Source organism: Hemitrygon akajei, unplaced genomic scaffold, assembly GCF_048418815.1.
Source record: "Hemitrygon akajei unplaced genomic scaffold, sHemAka1.3 Scf000076, whole genome shotgun sequence".
In the NCBI taxonomy this organism is placed as follows: domain Eukaryota; kingdom Metazoa; phylum Chordata; class Chondrichthyes; order Myliobatiformes; family Dasyatidae; genus Hemitrygon; species Hemitrygon akajei.
This window is the reverse complement of record NW_027331962.1, coordinates 4,010,808-4,036,039: the sequence shown is the minus strand read 5'-3', so window position 1 is coordinate 4,036,039 and position 25,232 is coordinate 4,010,808. Positions and strand designations below refer to the sequence as shown.

Here is a 25,232-nt window from a genome sequence, read left to right as displayed (position 1 = left end):
GAGAGAACCCACAGGAGAAAGGGGGATGGGGGACAGAGATCCCACAGGAGGAAGGGGGATGCGGTAGATAGATCCCACAGGAGGAAGGGGAGTGGGGGAGAGAGATCCCACAGGAGGAAGGGGGATGGGGGAGAGAGAACCCACAGGAGAAAGGGGGATGGGGGCGAGAGAACCCACAGGAGGAAGGGGGATGGGGGAGATAGATCCCGCAGGACTAAGCGGGATGCAGGAGAGAGATCGCACAGGGGAGAGAGATCCCACAGGAGGAAGGGGTATGGGGTAGATAGATCCCGCAGGATGAAGGGGGATGGGGGAGAGGGATCCCCAAGAGGAAGGGGGATGGGGAAGAGAGATCCCACAGGAGGAAGGGGGCTGGGGGAGAGAGATCCCACAGGAGGAAGGGGGATGGGGGTGAGAGAACCCTCAGGAGGAAGGGGGATGGGGGAAGAGAGATCCCACAGGAGGAAGGGGGATGGGGTAGATAGATCCCACAGGAGGAAGGGGTATGGGGGAGATAGATCCCGCAGGATGAAGGGGGATGGGGGAGAGGGATCCCCAAGAGGAAGGGGGGTGGGGAAGAGAGATCCCACAGGAGGAAGGGGGATGGGGGACAGAGATCCCACAGGAGGAAGGGGGATGGGGGAGATAGATCCCACAGGAGGAAGGGGAGTGGGGGAGAGAGATCCCACAGGAGGAAGGGGGATGGGGGAGAGAGATCCCTCAGGAGGAAGGGGGATGGGGGAAGAGAGATCCCACAGGAGGAAGGGGGATGGGGGAGAGAGAACCCTCAGGAGGAAGGGAGCTGGGGGAGAGAGATCCCACAGGAGGAAGGGGGATGGGGGACAGAGATCCCACAGGAGGAAGGGGGATGGGGGAAGAGAGATCCCACAGGGGGAAGAGAGATACCACAGGAGGAAGGGGGATGGGGTAGATAGATCCCACAGGAGGAAGGGGGATGGGGGAGAGAGAATCCACAGGAGGAAGGAGGATGGGGGAGAGAGAACCCACAGGAGGAAGGGGGATGGGGGAGAGAGATCCCTCAGCAGGAAGGGGGATGGGGGAGAGAGATCCCACAGGAGGAAGGGGGATGGGGATGAGAGATTCCAACAGTTGGAAGGGGGATGGGGGAGAGTGATCCCACAGGAGGAAGGGGGATGGGGGAGGGAGATCACACAGGAGGAAGGGTGATGGGGGAGCGAGATCCCACAAGAGGAAGTGGTATTGGGGACAGGGATCCCACAGGAGGAACGGGGATGGGTGAGAGGGATCCCACAGGAGGAAAGGGGATGGGGGAGAGACATCCCACAGGAGGAAGGGGGATTGGGGGGGGGAGAGATCCCACAAGAGGAAGTGGGATGGGTGAGTGTGATCACACAGGAGGAAGGGGGATGGGGGAGAGAGATCCCACGGGAGGAAGGGGGATGGGGGAGAGAGATCCCACAGGAGGAAGGTGGATGGGGGAGAGAGATCCCACAGGAGGAAGGGGGATGGGGGACAGAGATCCCACAGGAGGAAGGGGGATGGGGGAGATAGATCCCACAGGAGGAAGGGGAGTGGGGGAGAGAGATCCCACAGGAGGAAGGGGGATGGGGGAGAGAGAACCCACAGGAGAAAGGGGGATGGGGGCGAGAGAACCCACAGGAGGAAGGGGGATGGGGAAGATAGATCCCGCAGGACTAAGCGGGATGCAGGAGAGAGATCGCACAGGGGAGAGAGATCCCACAGGAGGAAGGGGTATGGGGTAGATAGATCCCGCAGGATGAAGGGGGATGGGGGAGAGGGATCCCCAAGAGGAAGGGGGGGTGGGCAAGAGAGATCCCACAGGAGGAAGGGGGCTGGGGGAGAGAGATCCCACAGGAGGAAGGGGGATGGGGGAGAGAGAACCCTCAGGAGGAAGGGGGATGGGGGAAGAGAGATCCCACAGGGGGAGAGAGATACCACAGGAGGAAGGGGGATGGGGTAGATAGATCCCACAGGAGGAAGGGGTATGGGGGAGAGAGATACCACAGGAGGAAGGGGTATGGGGTAGATAGATCCCGCAGGATGAAGGGGGATGGGGGAGAGGGATCCCCAAGAGGAAGGGGGGTGGGGAAGAGAGATCCCACAGGAGGAAGGGGGCTGGGGGAGAGAGATGCCACAGGAGGAAGGGGGATGGGGGACAGAGATCCCACAGGAGGAAGGGGGATGGGGGAGATAGATCCCACAGGAGGAAGGGGAGTGGGGGAGAGAGATCCCACAGGAGGAAGGGGGATGGGGGAGAGAGAACCCTCAGGAGGAAGGGGGATGGGGGAAGAGAGATCCCACAGTAGGAAGGGGTATGGGGTAGATAGATCCCGCAGGATGAAGGGGGATGGGGGAGATAGATCCCACAGGAGGAAGGGGAGTGGGGGAGAGAGATCCCACAGGAGGAAGGGGGATGGGGGAGAGAGAACCCTCAGGAGGAAGGGGGATGGGGGAAGAGAGATCCCACAGGAGGAAGGGGTATGGGGTAGATAGATCCCGCAGGATGAAGGGGGATGGGGGAGAGAGATCCCACGGGAGGAAGGGGGATGGGGGAGAGAGATCCCACAGGAGGAAGGTGGATGGGGGAGAGAGATCCCGCAGGATGAAGGGGGATGGGGGAGAGGGATCCCCAAGAGGAAGGGGGGTGGGGAAGAGAGATCCCACAGGAGGAAGGGGGCTGGGGGAGAGAGATCCCACAGGAGGAAGGGGGATGGGGGAGAGAGAACCCTCAGGAGGAAGGGGGATGGGGGAAGAGAGATCCCACAGGAGGAAGGGGTATGGGGTAGATAGATCCCGCAGGATGAAGGGGGATGGGGGAGAGGGATCCCACAAGAGGAAGGGTCGTGGGGAAGAGAGATCCCACAGGAGGAAGGGGGCTGGGGGAGAGAGAACCCTCAGGAGGAAGGGGGATGGGGGAAGAGAGATCCCACAGGGGGAAGAGAGATACCACAGGAGGAAGGGGGATGGGGTAGATAGATCCCACAGGAGGAAGGGGGATGGGGGAGAGAGAATCCACAGGAGGAAGGGGGATGGGGGGAGAGAGATCCCACAGGAGGAAAGGGGATGGGGGACATAGATCCCACAGGAGGAAGGGGGATGGGGGAGATAGATCCCGCAGGACTAAGGGGGATGCAGGAGAGAGATCCCACAGGGGAGAGTGATCCCACAGGAGGATGAGGGATGGGGGAGAGTGATCCCACAGGAGGAAGGGGGATGGGGGAGAGAGATCCCACAGGAGGAAGCGGGATGGGGGAGAGAGATCCCACAGGAGGAAGGGGGATGGGGGAGAGAGATCCCACAGGGGGAGAGAGATACCACAGGAGGAAGGGGGATGGGGTAGATAGATCCCACAGGAGGAAGGGGGATGGGGGAGAGAGATCCCACAAGAGGAAGGGGTGTGGGGGAGAGAGATCCCACAAGAGGAAGGGGGGTGGGGGAGAGAGATCCCACAGGGGGAGAGAGATACCACAGGAGGAAGGGGGATGGGGTAGATAGATCCCACAGGAGGAAGGGGGATGGGGGAGAGAGATCCCACAAGAGGAAGGGGGGTGGGGGAGAGAGATCCCACAAGAGGAAGGTGGATGGGGGAGAGAGATCCCACAGTAGGAAGGGGGATGGGGTAGATAGATCCCACAGGAGGAAGGGGGATGGGGTAGATAGATCCCACAAGAGGAAGGGGGGTGGGGGAGAGAGATCCCACAGGAGTAAGGGGGATGGGGGAGATAGATCCCAAAGGAGGAAGGGGGATGGGGGAGAGAGATCCCACAGGAGGAAGGGGGATGGGGGAGAGAGATCCCACAGGGGGAGAGAGATACCACAGGAGGAAGGGGGATGGGGTAGATAGATCCCACAGGAGGAAGGGGGATGAGGGAGAGAGATCCCACAGCAGGAAGGGGGATGGGGGAGAGATATCCCTCAGCAGGAAGGGGGATGGGCGAGAGAGATCCCACAGGAGGCTGGGGGAGAGAGAACTCACAGGAGGAAGGGGGATGGGGGAGAGAAATCCCACAGGAGGAAGTGGGATGGGGGAGTGTGATCACACAGGAGGAAGGGGGATGGGGGAGAGATATACCACAGGAGGAAGGTGGATGGGGGAGAGAGATCCCACAGGAATAAGGGGGATGGGGGAGAGAGAACCCACAGGAGGAAGGGGGATGGGGGAGAGAGAACCCAGAGGAGGAAGGGGGATGGGGGAGAGAGATCCCACAGGAGGAAGGGGGATGGGGGAAATAGATCCCACAGGAGGAAGGGGGATGGGGGAGAGAGAATCCACAGGAGGAAGGGGGATGGGGGAGAGAGATCCCACAGGAGGAAAGGGGATGGGGGACATAGATCCCACAGGAGGAAGGGGGATGGGGGAGATAGATCCCGCAGGACTAAGGGGGATGCAGGAGAGAGATCCCACAGGGAAGAGTGATCCCACAGGAGGATGAGGGATGGGGGAGAGTGATCCCACAGGAGGAAGGGGGATGGGGGAGAGAGATCCCACAGGAGGAAGCGGGATGGGGGAGAGAGATCCCACAGGAGGAAGGGGGATGGGGGAGAGAGATCCCACAGGGGGAGAGAGATACCACAGGAGGAAGGGGGATGGGGTAGATAGATCCCACAGGAGGAAGGGGGATGGGGGAGAGAGATCCCACAAGAGGAAGGGGGGTGGGGGAGAGAGATCCCACAAGAGGAAGGGGGATGGGGGAGAGAGATCCCACAGGAGGAAGGGGGATGGGGGAGAGAGATCCCACAGGAGGAAGGGGGATGGGGTAGATAGATCCCACAAGAGGAAGGGGGGTGGGGGAGAGAGATCCCACAGGAGGAAGGGGGATGGGGGAGAGAGATCCCACAGGAGGAAGGGGGATGGGGTAGATAGATCCCACAAGAGGAAGGGGGGTGGGGGAGAGAGATCCCAAAGGAGGAAGGGGGATGGGGGAGAGAGATCCCACAGGAGGAAGGGGGATGGGGGAGAGAGATCCCACAGGGGGAGAGAGATACCACAGGAGGAAGGGGGATGGGGTAGATAGATCCCACAGGAGCAAGCGGGATGGGGGAGAGAGATCCCACAGGAGGAAGGGGGATGGGGGAGAGATATCCCACAGGGGGAGAGAGATACCACAGGAGGAAGGGGGATGGGGTAGATAGATCCCACAGGAGGAAGGGGGATGAGGGAGAGAGATCCCACAGCAGGAAGGGGGAAGGGGGAGAGAGAACTCACAGGAGGAAGGGGGATGGGGGAGAGAAATCCCACAGGAGGAAGGGGGCTGGGGGAGAGAGATCCCACAGGGGGAAGAGAGATACCACAGGAGGAAGGGGGATGGGGTAGATAGATCCCACAGGAGGAAGGGGGATGGGGGAGAGAGAATCCACAGGAGGAAGGGGGATGGGGGAGAGAGATCCCACAGGAGGAAAGGGGATGGGGGACATAGATCCCACAGGAGGAAGGGGGATGGGGGAGATAGATCCCGCAGGACTAAGGGTGATGCAGGAGAGAGATCCCACAGGGGAGAGTGATCCCACAGGAGGATGAGGGATGGGGGAGAGTGATCCCACAGGAGGAAGGGGGATGGGGGAGAGAGATCCCACAGGAGGAAGGGGGATGGGGGAGAGAGGTTCCGCAGGAGGAAGGGGGATGGGGGAGAGAGATCCCACAGGAGGAAGGGGGATGGGGTAGATAGATCCCACAAGAGGAAGGGGGGGTGGGGGAGAGAGATCCCACAGGAGGAAGGGGGATGGGGGAGAGAGATCCCACAGGAGGAAGGGGGATGGAGGAGAGAGATCCCACAGGAGGAAGGGGGATGGGGGAGATAGATCCCAAAGGAGGAAGGGGGATGGGGGAGAGAGATCCCACAGGAGGAAGGGGGATGGGGGAGAGAGATCCCACAGGGGGAAGGGGGATGGGGGGAGAGAGATACCACAGGAGGAAGGGGGATGGGGGAGAGAGAATCCACAGGAGGAAGGGGGATGGGGGAGAGAGATCCCACAGGAGGAAAGGGGATGGGGGAGGGAGATCCCACAAGAGGAAGGGGTATTGGGGACAGGGATCCCACAGGAGGAACGGGGATGGGTGAGAGGGATCCCACAGGAGGAAAGGGGATGGGGGAGAGACATCCCACAGGAGGAAGGGGGATGGGGGGGGAGAGATCCCACAGGAGGAAGCGGGATGGGGGAGAGAAATCCCACAGGAGGAGAGAGATACCACAGGAGGAAAGGGGATGGGGTAGATAGATCCCACAGGAGGAAGGGGGATGGGGGAGAGAGATCCCACAAGAGGAAGGGGGTGGGGGAGAGAGATCCCACAAGAGGAAGGGGGGTGGGGGAGAGAGATCCCACAAGAGGAAGGGGGGTGGGGGAGATAGATCCCAAAGGAGCAAGCGGGATGGGGGAGAGAGATCCCACAGGAGGAAGGGGGATGGAGGAGAGAGATCCCACAGGAGGAAGGGGGATGGGGGAGAGAGGTTCCGCAGGAGGAAGGGGGATGGAGGAGAGAGATCCCACAGGAGGAAGGGGGATGGGGGAGAGAGGTTCCGCAGGAGGAAGGGGGATGGGGGAGAGAGATCCCACAGGAGGAAGGGGGATGGGGTAGATAGATCCCACAAGAGGAAGGGGGGTGGGGGAGAGAGGTTCCGCAGGACGAAGGGGGATGGGGGAGAGAGATCCCACAGGAGGAAGGGGGATGGAGGAGAGAGATCCCACAGGAGGAAGGGGGATGGGGGAGATAGGTTCCGCAGGAGGAAGGGGGATGGGGGAGAGAGATCCCACAGGAGGAAGGGGGATGGGGTAGATAGATCCCACAAGAGGAAGGGGGGTGGGGGAGAGAGATCCCACAGGAGGAAGGGGGATGGGGGAGAGAGATCCCACAGGAGGAAGGGGGATGGAGGAGAGAGATCCCACAGGAGGAAGGGGGATGGGGGAGATAGATCCCAAAGGAGGAAGGGGGATGGGGGAGAGAGATCCCACAGGAGGAAGGGGGATGGGGGAGAGAGATCCCACAGGAGGAAGGGGGATGGGGGAGAGAGATCCCACAGGGGGAGAGAGATACCACAGGAGGAAGGGGGATGGGGTAGATAGATCCCACAGGAGGAAGGGGGATGAGGGAGAGAGATCCCACAGCAGGAAGGGGGATGGGGGAGAGATATCCCTCAGCAGGAAGGGGGATGGGCGAGAGAGATCCCACAGGAGGCTGGGGGAGAGAGAACTCACAGGAGGAAGGGGGATGGGGGAGAGAAATCCCACAGGAGGAAGTGGGATGGGGGAGTGTGATCACACAGGAGGAAGGGGGATGGGGGAGAGAAATACCACAGGAGGAAGGTGGATGTGGGAGAGAGATCCCACAGGAATAAGGGGGATGGGGGAGAGAGAACCCACAGGAGGAAGGGGGATTGGGGAGAGAGAACCCAGAGGAGGAAGGGGGATGGGGGAGAGAGATCCCACAGGAGGAAGGTGGATGGGGGAAATAGATCCCACAGGAGGAAGGGGGATGGGGGAAGAGAGATCCCACAGGGGGAGAGAGATACCACAGGAGGAAGGGGGATGGGGTAGATAGATCCCACAGGAGGAAGGGGGATGGGGGAGAGAGATCCCACAGCAGGAAGGGGGATGGGGGAGAGATATCCCTCAGCAGGAAGGGGGATGGGGAAGAAAGATCCCACAGGAGGAAGGGGGATGGGGGAGAGAGATCCCACTGGAGGAAGGGGGATGGGGGAAATAGATCCCACAGGAGGAAGGGGGATGGGGGAGAGATATCCCTGAGCAGGAAGGGGGATGGGGGAGAGAGATCCCACAGGAGGAAGGGGGATGGGGATGAGAGATTCCAACAGTTGGAAGGGGGTTGGGGGAGAGTGATCCCACAGGAGGAAGGGGGATGGGGGAGGGAGATCACACAGGAGGAAGGGTGATGGGGGAGCGAGATCCCCCAGGAGGAAGGGGGAAGGGGGAGAGAGAACCCACAGGAGGAAGGGGGATGGGGAAGATAGATCCCACAGGATGAAAGTGGAATGGGAAGGGATACCACTGGAGTGAAGGGAATGGGGAAGGGAGAACCTACAGGAGGAAGGGGGATGGGGTAGAGAGATCCCACAGGAGGAAGGGTGATGGGGGAGAGAGAACCCACAGGGGGAAGGGGGATGGGGGAGAGAGAACCTACAGGAGGAAGGGGGATGGGGGAGAGAGATCCCACAGGAGGAAAGGGGATGGGGTAGAGAGAACCTACAGGAGGAAGGGGGATGGGGGAGAGAGATCCCACAGGAGGAAGGGGGATGGGGGAGAGAGAACCTACAGGAGGAAGGGGGATGGGGGAGAGAGATCCCACAGCAGGAAGGGGGATGGGGGAGAGAGCTCCAGCAGGAGGAAAGGGGATGGGGGATTGAGATCCTGCAGGAGGAAGGGGGATGGGGGAGAGGGATCCTGCAGGAGGAAGGGGGTTGGGGGAGAGAGCTCCCGCAGGAGGAAGGGGGATGGGGGAGAGAGCTCCCGCAGGAGGAAGGGGGATGGGGGAGTGAGCTCCCGCAGGAGGAAGGGGGATGGGGGAGAGAGCTCCCGCAGGAGGAAGGGGGTTGGGGGAGAGAGCTCCCGCAGGAGGAAGGGGGATGGGGGAGTGAGCTCCCGCAGGAGGAAGGGGGATGGGGATTGAGATCCTGCAGGAGTAAGGGGGATTGGGGAGAGGGATCCCGCAGGAGGAAGGGGGATGGGGGAGAGGGATCCTGCAGGAGGAAGGGGGATGGGGGAGAGAGATGCCACAGGAGGAAGGGGGATGGGGGACAGAGATCCCACAGGAGGAAGGGGGATGGGGGAGATAGATCCCACAGGAGGAAGGGGAGTGGGGGAGAGAGATCCCACAGGAGGAAGGGGGATGGGGGAGAGAGAACCCTCAGGAGGAAGGGGGATGGGGGAAGAGAGATCCCACAGTAGGAAGGGGTATGGGGTAGATAGATCCCGCAGGATGAAGGGGGATGGGGGAGATAGATCCCACAGGAGGAAGGGGAGTGGGGGGAGAGAGATCCCACAGGAGGAAGGGGGATGGGGGAGAGAGAACCCTCAGGAGGAAGGGGGATGGGGGAAGAGAGATCCCACAGGAGGAAGGGGTATGGGGTAGATAGATCCCGCAGGATGAAGGGGGATGGGGGAGAGAGATCCCACGGGAGGAAGGGGGATGGGGGAGAGAGATCCCACAGGAGGAAGGTGGATGGGGGAGAGAGATCCCGCAGGATGAAGGGGGATGGGGGAGAGGGATCCCCAAGAGGAAGGGGGGTGGGGAAGAGAGATCCCACAGGAGGAAGGGGGCTGGGGGAGAGAGATCCCACAGGAGGAAGGGGGATGGGGGAGAGAGAACCCTCAGGAGGAAGGGGGATGGGGGAAGAGAGATCCCACAGGAGGAAGGGGTATGGGGTAGATAGATCCCGCAGGATGAAGGGGGATGGGGGAGAGGGATCCCACAAGAGGAAGGGTCGTGGGGAAGAGAGATCCCACAGGAGGAAGGGGGCTGGGGGAGAGAGAACCCTCAGGAGGAAGGGGGATGGGGGAAGAGAGATCCCACAGGGGGAAGAGAGATACCACAGGAGGAAGGGGGATGGGGTAGATAGATCCCACAGGAGGAAGGGGGATGGGGGAGAGAGAATCCACAGGAGGAAGGGGGATGGGGGAGAGAGATCCCACAGGAGGAAAGGGGATGGGGGACATAGATCCCACAGGAGGAAGGGGGATGGGGGAGATAGATCCCGCAGGACTAAGGGGGATGCAGGAGAGAGATCCCACAGGGGAGAGTGATCCCACAGGAGGATGAGGGATGGGGGAGAGTGATCCCACAGGAGGAAGGGGGATGGGGGAGAGAGATCCCACAGGAGGAAGCGGGATGGGGGAGAGAGATCCCACAGGAGGAAGGGGGATGGGGGAGAGAGATCCCACAGGGGGAGAGAGATACCACAGGAGGAAGGGGGATGGGGTAGATAGATCCCACAGGAGGAAGGGGGATGGGGGAGAGAGATCCCACAAGAGGAAGGGGGGTGGGGGAGAGAGATCCCACAAGAGGAAGGGGGGTGGGGGAGAGAGATCCCACAGGGGGAGAGAGATACCACAGGAGGAAGGGGGATGGGTTAGATAGATCCCACAGGAGGAAGGGGGATGGGGGAGAGAGATCCCACAAGAGGAAGGGGGGTGGGGGAGAGAGATCCCACAAGAGGAAGGTGGATGGGGGAGAGAGATCCCACAGTAGGAAGGGGGATGGGGTAGATAGATCCCACAGGAGGAAGGGGGATGGGGTAGATAGATCCCACAAGAGGAAGGGGGGTGGGGGAGAGAGATCCCACAGGAGTAAGGGGGATGGGGGAGATAGATCCCAAAGGAGGAAGGGGGATGGGGGAGAGAGATCCCACAGGAGGAAGGGGGATGGGGGAGAGAGATCCCACAGGGGGAGAGAGATACCACAGGAGGAAGGGGGATGGGGTAGATAGATCCCACAGGAGGAAGGGGGATGAGGGAGAGAGATCCCACAGCAGGAAGGGGGATGGGGGAGAGATATCCCTCAGCAGGAAGGGGGATGGGCGAGAGAGATCCCACAGGAGGCTGGGGGAGAGAGAACTCACAGGAGGAAGGGGGATGGGGGAGAGAAATCCCACAGGAGGAAGTGGGATGGGGGAGTGTGATCACACAGGAGGAAGGGGGATGGGGGAGAGATATACCACAGGAGGAAGGTGGATGGGGGAGAGAGATCCCACAGGAATAAGGGGGATGGGGGAGAGAGAACCCACAGGAGGAAGGGGGATGGGGGAGAGAGAACCCAGAGGAGGAAGGGGGATGGGGGAGAGAGATCCCACAGGAGGAAGGGGGATGGGGGAAATAGATCCCACAGGAGGAAGGGGGATGGGGGAGAGAGAATCCACAGGAGGAAGGGGGATGGGGGAGAGAGATCCCACAGGAGGAAAGGGGATGGGGGACATAGATCCCACAGGAGGAAGGGGGATGGGGGAGATAGATCCCGCAGGACTAAGGGGGATGCAGGAGAGAGATCCCACAGGGGAGAGTGATCCCACAGGAGGATGAGGGATGGGGGAGAGTGATCCCACAGGAGGAAGGGGGATGGGGGAGAGAGATCCCACAGGAGGAAGCGGGATGGGGGAGAGAGATCCCACAGGAGGAAGGGGGATGGGGGAGAGAGATCCCACAGGGGGAGAGAGATACCACAGGAGGAAGGGGGATGGGGTAGATAGATCCCACAGGAGGAAGGGGGATGGGGGAGAGAGATCCCACAAGAGGAAGGGGGGTGGGGGAGAGAGATCCCACAAGAGGAAGGGGGATGGGGGAGAGAGATCCCACAGGAGGAAGGGGGATGGGGGAGAGAGATCCCACAGGAGGAAGGGGGATGGGGTAGATAGATCCCACAAGAGGAAGGGGGGTGGGGGAGAGAGATCCCACAGGAGGAAGGGGGATGGGGGAGAGAGATCCCACAGGAGCAAGCGGGATGGGGGAGAGAGATCCCACAGGAGGAAGGGGGATGGGGGAGAGAGATCCCACAGGAGGAAGGGGGATGGGGGAGAGAGATCCCACAGGGGGAGAGAGATACCACAGGAGGAAGGGGGATGGGGTAGATAGATCCCACAGGAGGAAGGGGGATGAGGGAGAGAGATCCCACAGCAGGAAGGGGGATGGGGGAGAGAGAACTCACAGGAGGAAGGGGGATGGGGGAGAGAAATCCCACAGGAGGAAGGGGGCTGGGGGAGAGAGATCCCACAGGGGGAAGAGAGATACCACAGGAGGAAGGGGGATGGGGTAGAGAGAATCCACAGGAGGAAGGGGGATGGGGGACATAGATCCCACAGGAGGAAGGGGGATGGGGGAGATAGATCCCGCAGGACTAAGGGTGATGCAGGAGAGAGATCCCACAGGGGAGAGTGATCCCACAGGAGGATGAGGGATGGGGGAGAGAGATCCCACAGGAGGAAGGGGGATGGGGGAGAGAGATCCCACAGGAGGAAGGGGGATGGGGGAGAGGGATCGCACAAGAGGAAGGGGGACGTGGGAGAGAGATCCCACAGGAGGAAGGGGGATGGGGGTGAGAGCTCCCACAGGAGGAAGGGGGATGGTGGAGTTAGATCCCACAGGAGCAAGCGGGATGGGGGAGAGAGATCCCACAGGAGGAAGGGGGATGGTGGAGAGAGATCCCACAGGAGGAAGGGGGATGGGGGAGAGAGATCCCACAGGAGGAAGGGGGATGGGGGAGAGAGGTTCCGCAGGAGGAAGGGGGATGGGGGAGAGAGATCCCACAGGAGGAAGGGGGATGGGGTAGATAGATCCCACAAGAGGAAGGGGGGTGGGGGAGAGAGATCCCACAGGAGGAAGGGGGATGGGGGAGAGAGATCCCACAGGAGGAAGGGGGATGGAGGAGAGAGATCCCACAGGAGGAAGGGGGATGGGGGAGATAGATCCCAAAGGAGGAAGGGGGATGGGGGAGAGAGATCCCACAGGAGGAAGGGGGATGGGGGAGAGAGATCCCACAGGGGGAAGGGGGATGGGGGAGAGAGATACCACAGGAGGAAGGGGGATGGGGGAGAGAGAATCCACAGGAGGAAGGGGGATGGGGGAGAGAGATCCCACAGGAGGAAAGGGGATGGGGGACATAGATCCCACAGGAGGAAGGGGGATGGGGGAGATAGATCCCGCAGGACTAAGGGTGATGCAGGAGAGAGATCCCACAGGGGAGAGTGATCCCACAGGAGGATGAGGGATGGGGGAGAGTGATCCCACAGGAGGAAGGGGGATGGGGGAGAGAGATCCCACAGGAGGAAGCGGGATGGGGGAGAGAGATCCCACAGGAGGAAGGGGGATGGGGGAGAGAGATCCCACAGGGGGAGAGAGATACCACAGGAGGAAAGGGGATGGGGTAGATAGATCCCACAGGAGGAAGGGGGATGGGGGAGAGAGATCCCACAAGAGGAAGGGGGTGGGGGAGAGAGATCCCACAAGAGGAAGGGGGGTGGGGGAGATAGATCCCAAAGGAGGAAGGGGGATGGGGGAGAGAGATCCCACAGGAGGAAGGGGGATGGGGGAGAGAGATCCCACAGGAGGAAGGGGGATGGGGGAGAGAGGTTCCGCAGGAGGAAGGGGGATGGGGGAGAGAGATCCCACAGGAGGAAGGGGGATGGTGTAGATAGATCCCACAAGAGGAAGGGGGGTGGGGGAGAGAGATCCCACAGGAGGAAGGGGGATGGGGGAGAGAGATCCCACAGGAGGAAGGGGGATGGAGGAGAGAGATCCCACAGGAGGAAGGGGGATGGGGGAGATAGATCCCAAAGGAGGAAGGGGGATGGGGGAGAGAGATCCCACAGGAGGAAGGGGGATGGGGGAGAGAGATCCCACAGGAGGAAGGGGGATGGGGGAGAGAGATCCCACAGGGGGAGAGAGATACCACAGGAGGAAGGGGGATGGGGTAGATAGATCCCACAGGAGGAAGGGGGATGAGGGAGAGAGATCCCACAGCAGGAAGGGGGATGGGGGAGAGATATCCCTCAGCAGGAAGGGGGATGGGCGAGAGAGATCCCACAGGAGGCTGGGGGAGAGAGAACTCACAGGAGGAAGGGGGATGGGGGAGAGAAATCCCACAGGAGGAAGTGGGATGGGGGAGTGTGATCACACAGGAGGAAGGGGGATGGGGGAGAGAAATACCACAGGAGGAAGGTGGATGTGGGAGAGAGATCCCACAGGAATAAGGGGGATGGGGGAGAGAGAACCCACAGGAGGAAGGGGGATTGGGGAGAGAGAACCCAGAGGAGGAAGGGGGATGGGGGAGAGAGATCCCACAGGAGGAAGGTGGATGGGGGAAATAGATCCCACAGGAGGAAGGGGGATGGGGGAAGAGAGATCCCACAGGGGGAGAGAGATACCACAGGAGGAAGGGGGATGGGGTAGATAGATCCCACAGGAGGAAGGGGGATGGGGGAGAGAGATCCCACAGCAGGAAGGGGGATGGGGGAGAGATATCCCTCAGCAGGAAGGGGGATGGGGAAGAAAGATCCCACAGGAGGAAGGGGGATGGGGGAGAGAGATCCCACTGGAGGAAGGGGGATGGGGGAAATAGATCCCACAGGAGGAAGGGGGATGGGGGAGAGATATCCCTGAGCAGGAAGGGGGATGGGGGAGAGAGATCCCACAGGAGGAAGGGGGATGGGGATGAGAGATTCCAACAGTTGGAAGGGGGTTGGGGGAGAGTGATCCCACAGGAGGAAGGGGGATGGGGGAGGGAGATCACACAGGAGGAAGGGTGATGGGGGAGCGAGATCCCCCAGGAGGAAGGGGGAAGGGGGAGAGAGAACCCACAGGAGGAAGGGGGATGGGGAAGATAGATCCCACAGGATGAAAGTGGAATGGGAAGGGATACCACTGGAGTGAAGGGAATGGGGAAGGGAGAACCTACAGGAGGAAGGGGGATGGGGTAGAGAGATCCCACAGGAGGAAGGGTGATGGGGGAGAGAGAACCCACAGGGGGAAGGGGGATGGGGGAGAGAGAACCTACAGGAGGAAGGGGGATGGGGGAGAGAGATCCCACAGGAGGAAGGGGGATGGGGTAGAGAGAACCTACAGGAGGAAGGGGGATGGGGGAGAGAGATCCCACAGGAGGAAGGGGGATGGGGGGAGAGAGAACCTACAGGAGGAAGGGGGATGGGGGAGAGAGATCCCACAGCAGGAAGGGGGATGGGGGAGAGAGCTCCAGCAGGAGGAAAGGGGATGGGGGATTGAGATCCTGCAGGAGGAAGGGGGATGGGGGAGAGGGATCCTGCAGGAGGAAGGGGGTTGGGGGAGAGAGCTCCCGCAGGAGGAAGGGGGATGGGGGAGAGAGCTCCCGCAGGAGGAAGGGGGATGGGGGAGTGAGCTCCCGCAGGAGGAAGGGGGATGGGGGAGAGAGCTCCCGCAGGAGGAAGGGGGTTGGGGGAGAGAGCTCCCGCAGGAGGAAGGGGGATGGGGGAGTGAGCTCCCGCAGGAGGAAGGGGGATGGGGATTGAGATCCTGCAGGAGTAAGGGGGATTGGGGAGAGGGATCCCGCAGGAGGAAGGGGGATGGGGGAGAGGGATCCTGCAGGAGGAAGGGGGATGGGGGAGAGAGATCCCACAGGAGGAAGGGGGATGGGGGAGAGAGATCCCACAGGAGGAAGGGGGATGGGGGAGAGAGATCCGACCTGAGGAAGGGGAATGGGGAAGAGAGATCCCACAGGAGGAAGGGGGATGGAGTAGAGAGATCCCACAGGAGGAAGGGGGATGTGGAAGAGAGATCCCACAAGAGGAAGGGGGATGGGGTACAGAGATCCCTCAGGCGGAAGGGGGATGGGGAAAAGAGGTCCCACAGGAGGAAGAAGAATGGGATAGAGAGATCTGAGAGGAGGAAGGGGGATGGGGAAGATAGATCCCACAGGATGAAAGTGGAATGGGAAGGGATACCACTGGAGTGAAGGGAATGGGGAAGGGAGAACCTACAGGAGGAAGGGGGATGGGGGAGAGAGATCCCACAGGAGGAAGGGTGATGGGGGAGAGAGATCCCACAGGGGGAAGGGGGATGGGGGAGAGAGAACCTACAGGAGGAAGGGGGATGGGGGAGAGAGATCCCACAGGAGGAAGGGGGATGGGGGAGAGAGAACCTACAGGAGGAAGGGGGATGGGGGAGAGAGATCCCACAGGAGGAAGGGGGATGGGGGAGAGAGAACCTACAGGAGGAAGGGGGATGGGGGAGAGAGATCCCACAGCAGGAAGGGGGATGGGGGAGAGAGCTCCAGCAGGAGGAAAGGGGATGGGGGATTGAGATCCTGCAGGAGGAAGGGGGATGGGGGAGAGGGATCCTGCAGGAGGAAGGGGGTTGGGGGAGAGAGCTCCCGCAGGAGGAAGGGGGATGGGGGAGAGAGCTCCCGCAGGAGGAAGGGGGATGGGGGAGTGAGCTCCCGCAGGAGGAAGGGGGATGGGGATTGAGATCCTGCAGGAGTAAGGGGGATTGGGGAGAGGGATCCCGCAGGAGGAAGGGGGATGGGGGAGAGGGATCCTGCAGGAGGAAGGGGGATGGGGGAGAGAGATCCCACAGGAGGAAGGGGGATGGGGGAGAGAGATCCCACAGGAGGAAGGGGGATGGGGGAGAGAGCTCCCGCAGGAGGAAGGGGGATTGGGGATTGAGATCCCGCAGGAGGAAGGGGATGGGGGAGAGAGATCCCACAGGAGGAAGGGGGATGGGGGAGACATATCCCACAGGAGGAAGGGGGATGGGGGAGACATATCCCACAAGTGGAAGGGGGATGGGGGAGAGATATCGCGCAGGAGGAAGGGGGATGGGTGAGATAGAACCCACCGGAGGAAGGGGGATGGGGGCGAGAGAACCCAGAGGAGGAAGCGGAGTGGGGTAGATAGATCCCACAGGAGGAAGGGGGATGGGGGATTGAGATCCCACAGGAGGAAGGGGGATGGGGGATTGAGATCCCGCAGGAGGGGCGCGGATGGGGGATTGAGATCCCGCAGCAGGGAGGGGGATGGGGGAGAGAGATCCTGCAGGAGGAAGGGGGATGGGGGATAGAGATCCCGCAGGAGTAAGGGGGATGGGGGATTGAGATCCTGCAGGAGGATGGGGGATGGGGGAGAGGGATCCCGCAGGAGGAAGGGGGATGGGGGAGAGAGCTCCCGCAGGAGGAAGGGGGATGGGGGAGTGAGCTCCCGCAGGAGGAAGGGGGATGGGGGATTGAGATCCTGCAGGAGGAAGGGGATGGGGGAGAGAGATCCCGCAGGAGGAAGGGGGATGGGGGGGACATATCCCACAAGTGGAAGGGGGATGGGGGAGAGAGAACCTACAGGAGGAAGGGGGATGGGGGAGAGAGATCCCACAGCAGGAAGGGGGATGGGGGAGAGAGATCCGACAGGAGGAAGGGGAATGGGGAGGAGAGATCCAACAGGAGGGAGGGGGATGGGGAAGTGACATCTCACAGGATGAGGGGGGTTCGCGAAGAGAGATCCCATAGGCGGATTGGGTATGGGGGAAAAAAGATCCCACAGGAGGAAGGGGGATGGGGAAGCGTGAACCCACAGGAGGAAGGGGCATGTGGAAGAAAGATCCCACAGTAAGGGGGGTGGGGAAAAGACATTCCACTGGAGGGTGAGGAAAGGGTAACAGAGAGCCGACAGGAGGAATGGGGATGGGGACGAGATCCCTAAGAATCGAAGGGGGATTGGGATAAAAAGTCCCACAGGAGGATTCCAAGGGTAAACGATAATCAAACAAGACGAGAGGATGCAGAAAATTTTTGTACGTGTGTGTCGGGTCTGAACAGAGACCCAGAGGAGATGCGGCCTCGCTCTCTGTGTATCTGGTAGTGAGCAAAGTCACACACTATCAAGGGCAGGGGAGGACAATCTCACAATGGTATTTCTTTCCTTCTCACTGGGACAGTCTGCTGACGGTCTCTTGTCCATCACCGGGAAGGGGGTGTGAATCTCTGACCCACCTCCTGCAGTCAGTGTCGGTCTGGGTGTCAGTAACAGTGAGAAGGAACATTGTCAATGGACGTGTCACAGGCAGCAGGAAACACGGCCATTCCTGTGATTTACTACCATTAAACCAATGGCCGTTGTTCACTGATCTGATGAAGTCTCCAACATCCCTTCACAAGGAACCACATAACCCTCCCGTCCTTGGGGAATTACTGACCGATCCCCTGGGCATTTGTCACAATTCTTCACAATCTGATTTATCACAGTTTAACCCAAACCCCTTTACATTGAAATGACACAATAGAACTGCTTCACAGTTCCAAGTGAGAGATAAATCAAGTTACCTCAACTCCTGGCACTTGTGCAGCCCGGGTCCCAGCCGCTGGATTCCTTCACACTGAATGTGGCATTTCTCCAGGTTGAGGTGTTTTATTGTATCACAGAGTCCGATGACATGAGACAGGACCGCACAGTCAATCGGGTTCAACGTCATTCCACTGAATGAAAGTGTTTTCACAGATCCCAGTGCGTCCTGAGCCAGTCCATGATTCTGAGACTCAAACAGGTAGTGCAATGTGTTCAGGAGGCTCCTTTTACCAGCTTCACTCCATGTGTTTCCACTCTGGCGTTTAACCTCCTCCTTCACCCAGTCAATCACCCGGCAGGTTGTTTCATGAGGAAATGGACCCAGAAACTCCACCAGGCCCCGAGCTGTCATTGGGGAGGAGAGACCAGCAACGAAACGGAGAAATACCTCAAATCGCCCATCTGTCGTGCTGTGGACATCAGTGAGGAATTTCAGGATATCCCCGGGATGTGGATTCAGGAATTGTGCGACTGCAGCTACAAATTCTTGGATAGTGAGGTGTGGGAATGTGTACACCACGCTCTGGGCAGAATCCTCTCTCTCCAAAAGCTCCATCAGGAACCCGGACAGGAACTGGGAAGGCTGAAGATTGTACTTGATCAAATCTCCATCTGTAAACACAATCTTCTTCTCGGACACTCCTCTGAAGGCCATCTGACCAACCCTGAGTAACACATCACAGGGGTTCTCAATCTCACGGCCGTGGTTTTTCAGGATGTTGTAAATATAGTAGGAGTACAGTTGGGTGATGGTCTTGGGAACTCGCCGTGGGTCCCTGACTCTTTGTGTGAAGAAGGGGCCCAGTGCCAGAGCGAGGATCCAGCAGTAGGAGGGGTTGTAGCTCATGGTGTACAGGATCTCGTTCTCCTTCACATAATTGAAAACAGCTTCCGCCACCGTCTGATCTTCAAAATGTCTGATGAAATATTCCTTCCGTTCCTCATCAACAAATCCCAGGATTTCAGCCCAGACACTGATATCCGCCTTTTCCAATAAATGTAACGCAGTGGGGCGGGTGGTCACCAGCACTGAACACCCTGGGAGCAGCTTGCCCTGGATTAAACTGTACACAATGTCAGACACTTCACACCACCACTCGGGATCTGGGCACTGGTGCTTGGGTTCTGTATCTCTCCGACTATCCGCAAAATCGATTTTGTGTTTGAATTCATCCAAACCATCGAATATAAACAGTAATCCCTCTGGGTTCTTCCAGACCTCTCTCAGGAAATTCCCAAAGTAAGGATACTGATCCAGAATCAGTTCCCTCAGGTTTATTCTACAATTAATGGTGTTTAAATCTCGGAATTTGAAACTGAAGACAAACTGGAACTGTTTGTATATTTTCCCCTGGGCCCAGTCATAAACAATCTTTTGTACCATCGTTGTTTTCCCGATCCCCGGGACTCCGGCCACTGCTGCTGAACTCCCAGATTTGGATTTACTCCGGGAAAAGCTGCTCTGGAATAACTGATCAGTACGGATTTTTTCCAGCTGTCTGCGGAGTTGTTCCTCTCTATAATCCTCATGGTCTCTGCCTCTTGCCAGCAGCTCATGTTCCACCAGTGTCCGATCTCGAACAGTAGAAATGACCGTGAGCTCAGCGTAACGATCAGCCAGCTGGAAAACCTTCACCTTCTCCGTCATCAGGATCGTGTTCACTCTCAGTGTTTCAGTTTCTGCCCGCAGGGTCTCCTTGTGTTTCTGTTGAACATCTTCCATGGGAACAGAGAACATATTCAAAACGTTAAATGGCTCATCTGACAAAGAACTTTATAACGGTATTTCAGCATTCAGTGTTTGAGATTACATGAATAAATTCAATGCTTCCATGGATATTAGGACAGAAAGTAAAATTATGTTCACAGACACGGAATTGACAGCAATGGATGTCCCTGAAAATGTCCAGTCCTATGTTCTGGTTCTAGTTATTTGTGAAGGTGAACATTCCCCTGATTGCACTTTCTGAGGAAGCTTAAACAAGCATCACTCCCCACTAACATCTTAACTACATTCTACAGAGGCATGGTTGAGAGTGTGCTGACCTTTTGCATCACAACCTGGTACTCCAGCTGCAGTGCTGCCGACAAAAAAGCCTTGCAGGGGGTGGTTAGGGGAGCAGAGAAGGTTATTGGGGTCTCCCTACCTTCTGTCCAAAACCTCTTTCAACGTCGATGCCTCCAGAAGACACGATACATCATTAAAAACCCCTCACATCCTCTCCATGAACTGTTTGTTCTTCTGCCATCAGGCAAACGTTACAGGAGCATCAAAACTAAAACCACAAGGCTACTAAACAGCTTCCTCCCACATGCAGTCAGACTGCTAAATAGCTGCTCTACCTGACTCTGCTTTGGACCCTTTTAACTTGCACCGGACACTTATAACTTGATTTAAAGCGACATGTGGCTGTTGTGTTTTACTATTTATTGTTGTGTTTATTATTTAGTGTTGCGTTTGTAATGTTATGGTTGCTCTGCTCCTGGGAAACACTGTCTCATTCTACCCTGCAGAGCTGATGTACGGTTGGAATGCAATCAAGTTTTTGAATCTTGAATATCCTATTGCAGTCCTGACTGCACTCCCGTTACAACAACATTTCACTATATTTAAGGCATTGTTTGCCTCATTAACAGACGCTGTTAATGTTGATCTGGTGTGGAACTATGGAGAGCAGGACACTGTGCATTTTGGCCGATCTGCACACTGGGGAGTCACAGGTGTCCACTGCTCTTGCATCAAAACAGGAGCAGAATACGCGGGAAATACTCAAGTCGGGCAGCCTCTGGGGGAGAATCACAGTGAAGTTGCGAATCGATAACCCATCGGAATGACAGGAATGAAAATGGGTAGTTTTCAATCGCAGTGATAGAGGATTGGTGGAAAGATGGAATCTGTGTTAATGGAAGAAGCCACAAGGGTCTGTCTCAGTGATGTACATCGTGTCTGTGGAAGAGGGTGGTGAGGTCTTGGCAACTGCTACTCATCAGTCTTGCTGTGGGGGTGTGGGGCTCTGTCTAATGAGGCCTCCGTCTGTCAGAGTCGACCATGAATGTCCTGCCCCTGCAAGCCGGGACACTCCGATATGGAGAGGAAGCTTCTGCCGATGTAGCAAGCTCCCTCTCTCCATGCATCTGATGTACACAAAGGAACGACATAGACTGACACAGCTTGGCACCAGAGGTGTCGCAGGAGATGCCAGTCTGCGTTGAACACCATTTAACACTGACTCAGGGACTCCAGCTCCAGGCTTTTACCATTGGGTTTACTCCCAAACTCTTCCCCATGAGGGGTTACAGTTACAAAGCAGTGGAGTTTTGAGATCAGAGTTTTCTTGTTCCTGGGTGAGCTGCCAATCACAACCAACAAGCCTCATCTGCCCAAAGCGACTGGTTGTAAGGCACCAGTAACTCGCCTCTGCCCCTTCTCCTGTCAGAAGAAACACTTCCACCGGGATTAGTGGCTAAACCGCACGTGAAGGCCAAGAGCTGGGCAGAGGCTACTCGCCACTGGGAGCATTTAATAGGTCGTGGCAGCTCATCCGCACTGTCACCTCCCTACCCCCGGTTATAACAATCGTAAGCAACCAAGGGGCACTGTATTATTGACAATGAATCGGTAAATTGGTTTATTATTGTGACATGCACCACTGTAAAATGGAAAACCTTTCTGCATGTGATCCAAATAGATCATTACATCACATCGGTGCAATGAGGTTGTACAAGGAAAAATGGAACAGAATAGTTCAGGGAAACAGTGTTTCAGTTGCCGAGAAAATGCAGTGCAGGCAGACGATAAGGTAGAAGGCCAAAGGATCATTGGGAGGTCAGCGTTGAGTTTTTTTGGGACTATGTTCCTAAACTGTAGAAATCAACACCTTAAACTACAGTACTGTGCAGAAGTCTGAGGTGTATATTAGGACTGACACATTTTGTCTTTTATTTTCTAGTTTGCACTTTATCCCATTGTGATGCGGTTTGAACGGCATCGTCTGGATGAAAGGTGCTTTATAAATAAGCCATTATTATTATTATTATTATTATTATTATTATTATTATTATTATTATTATTATTATTATTATTATTATTATTATCATCATCATCATCATCATCATCATCATCATCATCATCATCATCTTAGCCTAAACTGGTAAAACTTGAGGTACAGGCATCGCCAAGCACACTCATGTCTCAATTGATAGGAGATTTCAGACTATTCTCGTGGTGTATAGTGTTATGGGTTTTTGAAGATTTACACAAGTATCGCCGTGTGGGCCTAATGTATTAATACTATTCTGTAAAGCCTTTAGGATGATACCAGTTATCGATATTACGATTGGGATAAATAATACCCTGTTCGTGTTCCATAGTTTTTCATTTTGCCCTTTCAATTCAACATATTTCTGGTATTTTTTTTTACTAATTCATTTCTGTAAGTTATGTGTATTTCGAATGGCTATATATATTTAAAAAGTTGCTTTTGCTTGTTTAACCTGTAAAATTACATCCGCACGCAGATCATGTATTATCCTATCTGAAATCATGATCGGCCGCAGTATGATATGAAGGACTGTAACTATAAAAGTGGAGCAGGGTTGTACTTATTGTAAGTTATCTTGTTTTTCATCAGTTGTAGTTCAAGCAAGCTTTTTGGAAATGTTGTCCACCACTTGATTGTGCTTGTGCAAGTCATGAGATTCAGTTAAATTTCTGCAGGATGTTGTAAAGTGTTGGATTGTTTCTGGTTTCTCTTGTAATTTTCAGCATTTATCTTCCTGAATCTATTGGTCATTTATTCTTTATTATTGATAACTACATGTGTCAACAACCTTGTCCTGTATTGCTACAATGATCCCGACTGTTTCTGGGAAGAAGTCTCCAACTCTGAGCCAGGGGCTCGACGCTTCCTTGTCGACATCTAATCGGCTCAGATCGTGTGGATGTCCTCCTTGAGGAGTCAGACTGTTCCATTCGTTAACATTTTCTACTTTTATGATAGTTTCTTCACTTTTATGGGTTATGCTTTCATTTACATTCAGTGATGTGTTCCCCTTATCAGATTTGCATATGTGTGTATGGAGTGCTGAATCCTGCTTGCGTTATGACAGTGTGTCAATAGAGCTAATTGTGAATTTCAGAAAAGGCGAGATGAGGGAACACGACACACCAGTCCTCACAGAGGGATCTGATGTGGAAAGAGTGAGCAATTCCAAATTCCTGGCTGTCAATATCTCCGAGTATCTAAGCTGGACCCAATATATCGATGCAACTACAGAGAAGGCACAACAGTGGCTATATTTCATCAGGAATTTCCAACATCACTCGAATATTTCTACAGGTGTGACTTGCAGAGCATTGGAACTGGCTGCATCACCGTCTGGTTCACGAGGATCGGAGTAAGGCGCACACTCAAAGATTCAGGAGCAACTTCTCCTCTGACATCCAGTTTCTGAATGGACATTGAACCCATCGATAGTGACTCACTAATCTCTTTTTTATTTCTATTTCTGCACTACTTATTTAGTTTAATATTTCATATAATCACACAGACATGCACAATTTCCAGGCCCTGAAGCCACTTCGCTGCTCAGCCAGATCCACCGTCTGACAGGCCACATGTCTCGCATGGATAACTCCAGGTTACCGAAAGCAGGTAACCTCAGGGCGAGAGAGATCGTGGTGCCCCGCGCAGGAGGTACAAGGACCAAATTAAGCAGAGGCTCTCTCAGCTAAATATGGTCAACGTGTGGCAGCCGCTGATCCACGGAAAAGCCAGGAATTCTGAGGAACCCAGAAGAACGACTGCTGAAAAGAAGAGGGGATGAAAGAAGGATCCAACTACCCAAGTGCCTGCATCCCAGCTGTCCCTCTGTCCCAGCTGCTCTCGAGTCCACAAACCCAGAATTGGCCCCTACCATCACCAACAATCGTGTCGTCATCCAGTACCACCACCCCCCCCTCACAGACACACACACAGACACACACACACACGCACACACGCACACACACACACACACACACACACACACACACACACACACACACACACACACACACACACACACACACACACACACACACACACACACACACACACACACACACACACACACACCTATTTGGGAAGAGAACAGGATTTAGGGTATGTTTCATGATCATTAATGCTTGGTGGAACCCCGGAATGTCCATGCCCTCAAACCCTTTTGTTCCCCGGATCTGGAGTACCTGGTGCTGCTGTGTAAACCTTTCCGGCTGCCAAGGGAGTTCCCGGCTGTTATTATCACAGCTGTGTAATAACAACATCCCCCAGTTGTGTGTTATTGTCACAGAGGGGAGATGATTTCCTTCATAAATCAGTCAGGCCTTCCCAAACCGCAAAATTTGTATCAACAGTTCTGTGTGAACAGCACTTGCCGTGTGACCGACTGCTTACATTGCCGGTGATCAGCAGGAGCTCAAGAAATTCAGCTCCGATCTGTGCAAAGTTATCCAGGCAGCGAAACGACAATACAGAGATCGTATTCAGGCACAGCTCTCCACCAACAACGCACACAGCTTATGACAAGCTCTGCACCCCAATGCAGACTTCAGAGCTAAGTGCAGTGGTGCTGCCAACATCGCTGCCTGTCTCCCAGAGGATCTAAGTCTCTTTACGGTCGGTTCGATATCGCCAACACTGAGACCCCGAGGAGAGCCGACAAAGCGACCTGCACATTGGTCATCTCTGAGGCTGAAGTTCGCAGGTGTTTCCAACGAGTGGACAGTCGCAAGCCTGCGGGACCGGACGGCGTCCCAGGGCAGGTACTCAGAATGCGCGCGGCACAACTGGCAGGTGTATTTACGGATATTTTTAATCTCACCCTCTCCCAATGTAGAGTTCCCTCCTGCTTCAAATCATCCACCATTGTTCCTGTACCTAAAACAACTAAGGCAACATGCCTGAACGTCTGGCGTCCTGTCGCACTCACCTCAATAATAAGCAAATGCTTTGAGAGACTGGTCAAGGACTGCATCTGCAGCTTGTTACCACCCACACTGGACCCCCTACAATTCACCTACCGACACAACCGATCAACAGATGACACAATAGCCACTGCTCTGCACACCTCCTTAAACATCTGGAGAAGAGGGATGCTTATGTGAGAATGATGTTATTAGACTACAGTTCAGCATTCAATACCATCATTCCCTCCAGGCTTGACAAGAAGCTCAGAGACCTCGGCCTTCACCCTGCCTTGTGCAGCTGGGTCCTGGAGTTCCTGTCCGATCACCAGCAAGTGGTAAGAATGGGCTCCCTCATCTCTGCCCCTCTGACCCTCAACACAGGAGCCCCTCAGGTCTGTGTCCTAAGCTCCCTCCTGTACACTCTGTATGCGCATGACTGTGTCGCTACCCACAGCTCCAATCTGCTGATTAAATTTGCTGAGGAT

The 25,232-nt window shown here is 56.6% G+C and overlaps 1 protein-coding gene across 1 annotated transcript in view; it reads right to left on the bottom strand.

The window, feature by feature from the left end:
- LOC140722390 (uncharacterized) overlaps nucleotides 1–25,232 on the bottom strand; it is a 62,683-nt gene that overhangs the window by 12,799 nt on the left and 24,652 nt on the right. Inside the window, exon 6 of the mRNA XM_073037141.1 lies at nucleotides 17,780–17,932. Coding sequence (XP_072893242.1) covers nucleotides 17,780–17,932 — 153 coding nt within the window. The remainder of the gene's footprint in view (nucleotides 1–17,779; nucleotides 17,933–25,232) is intronic.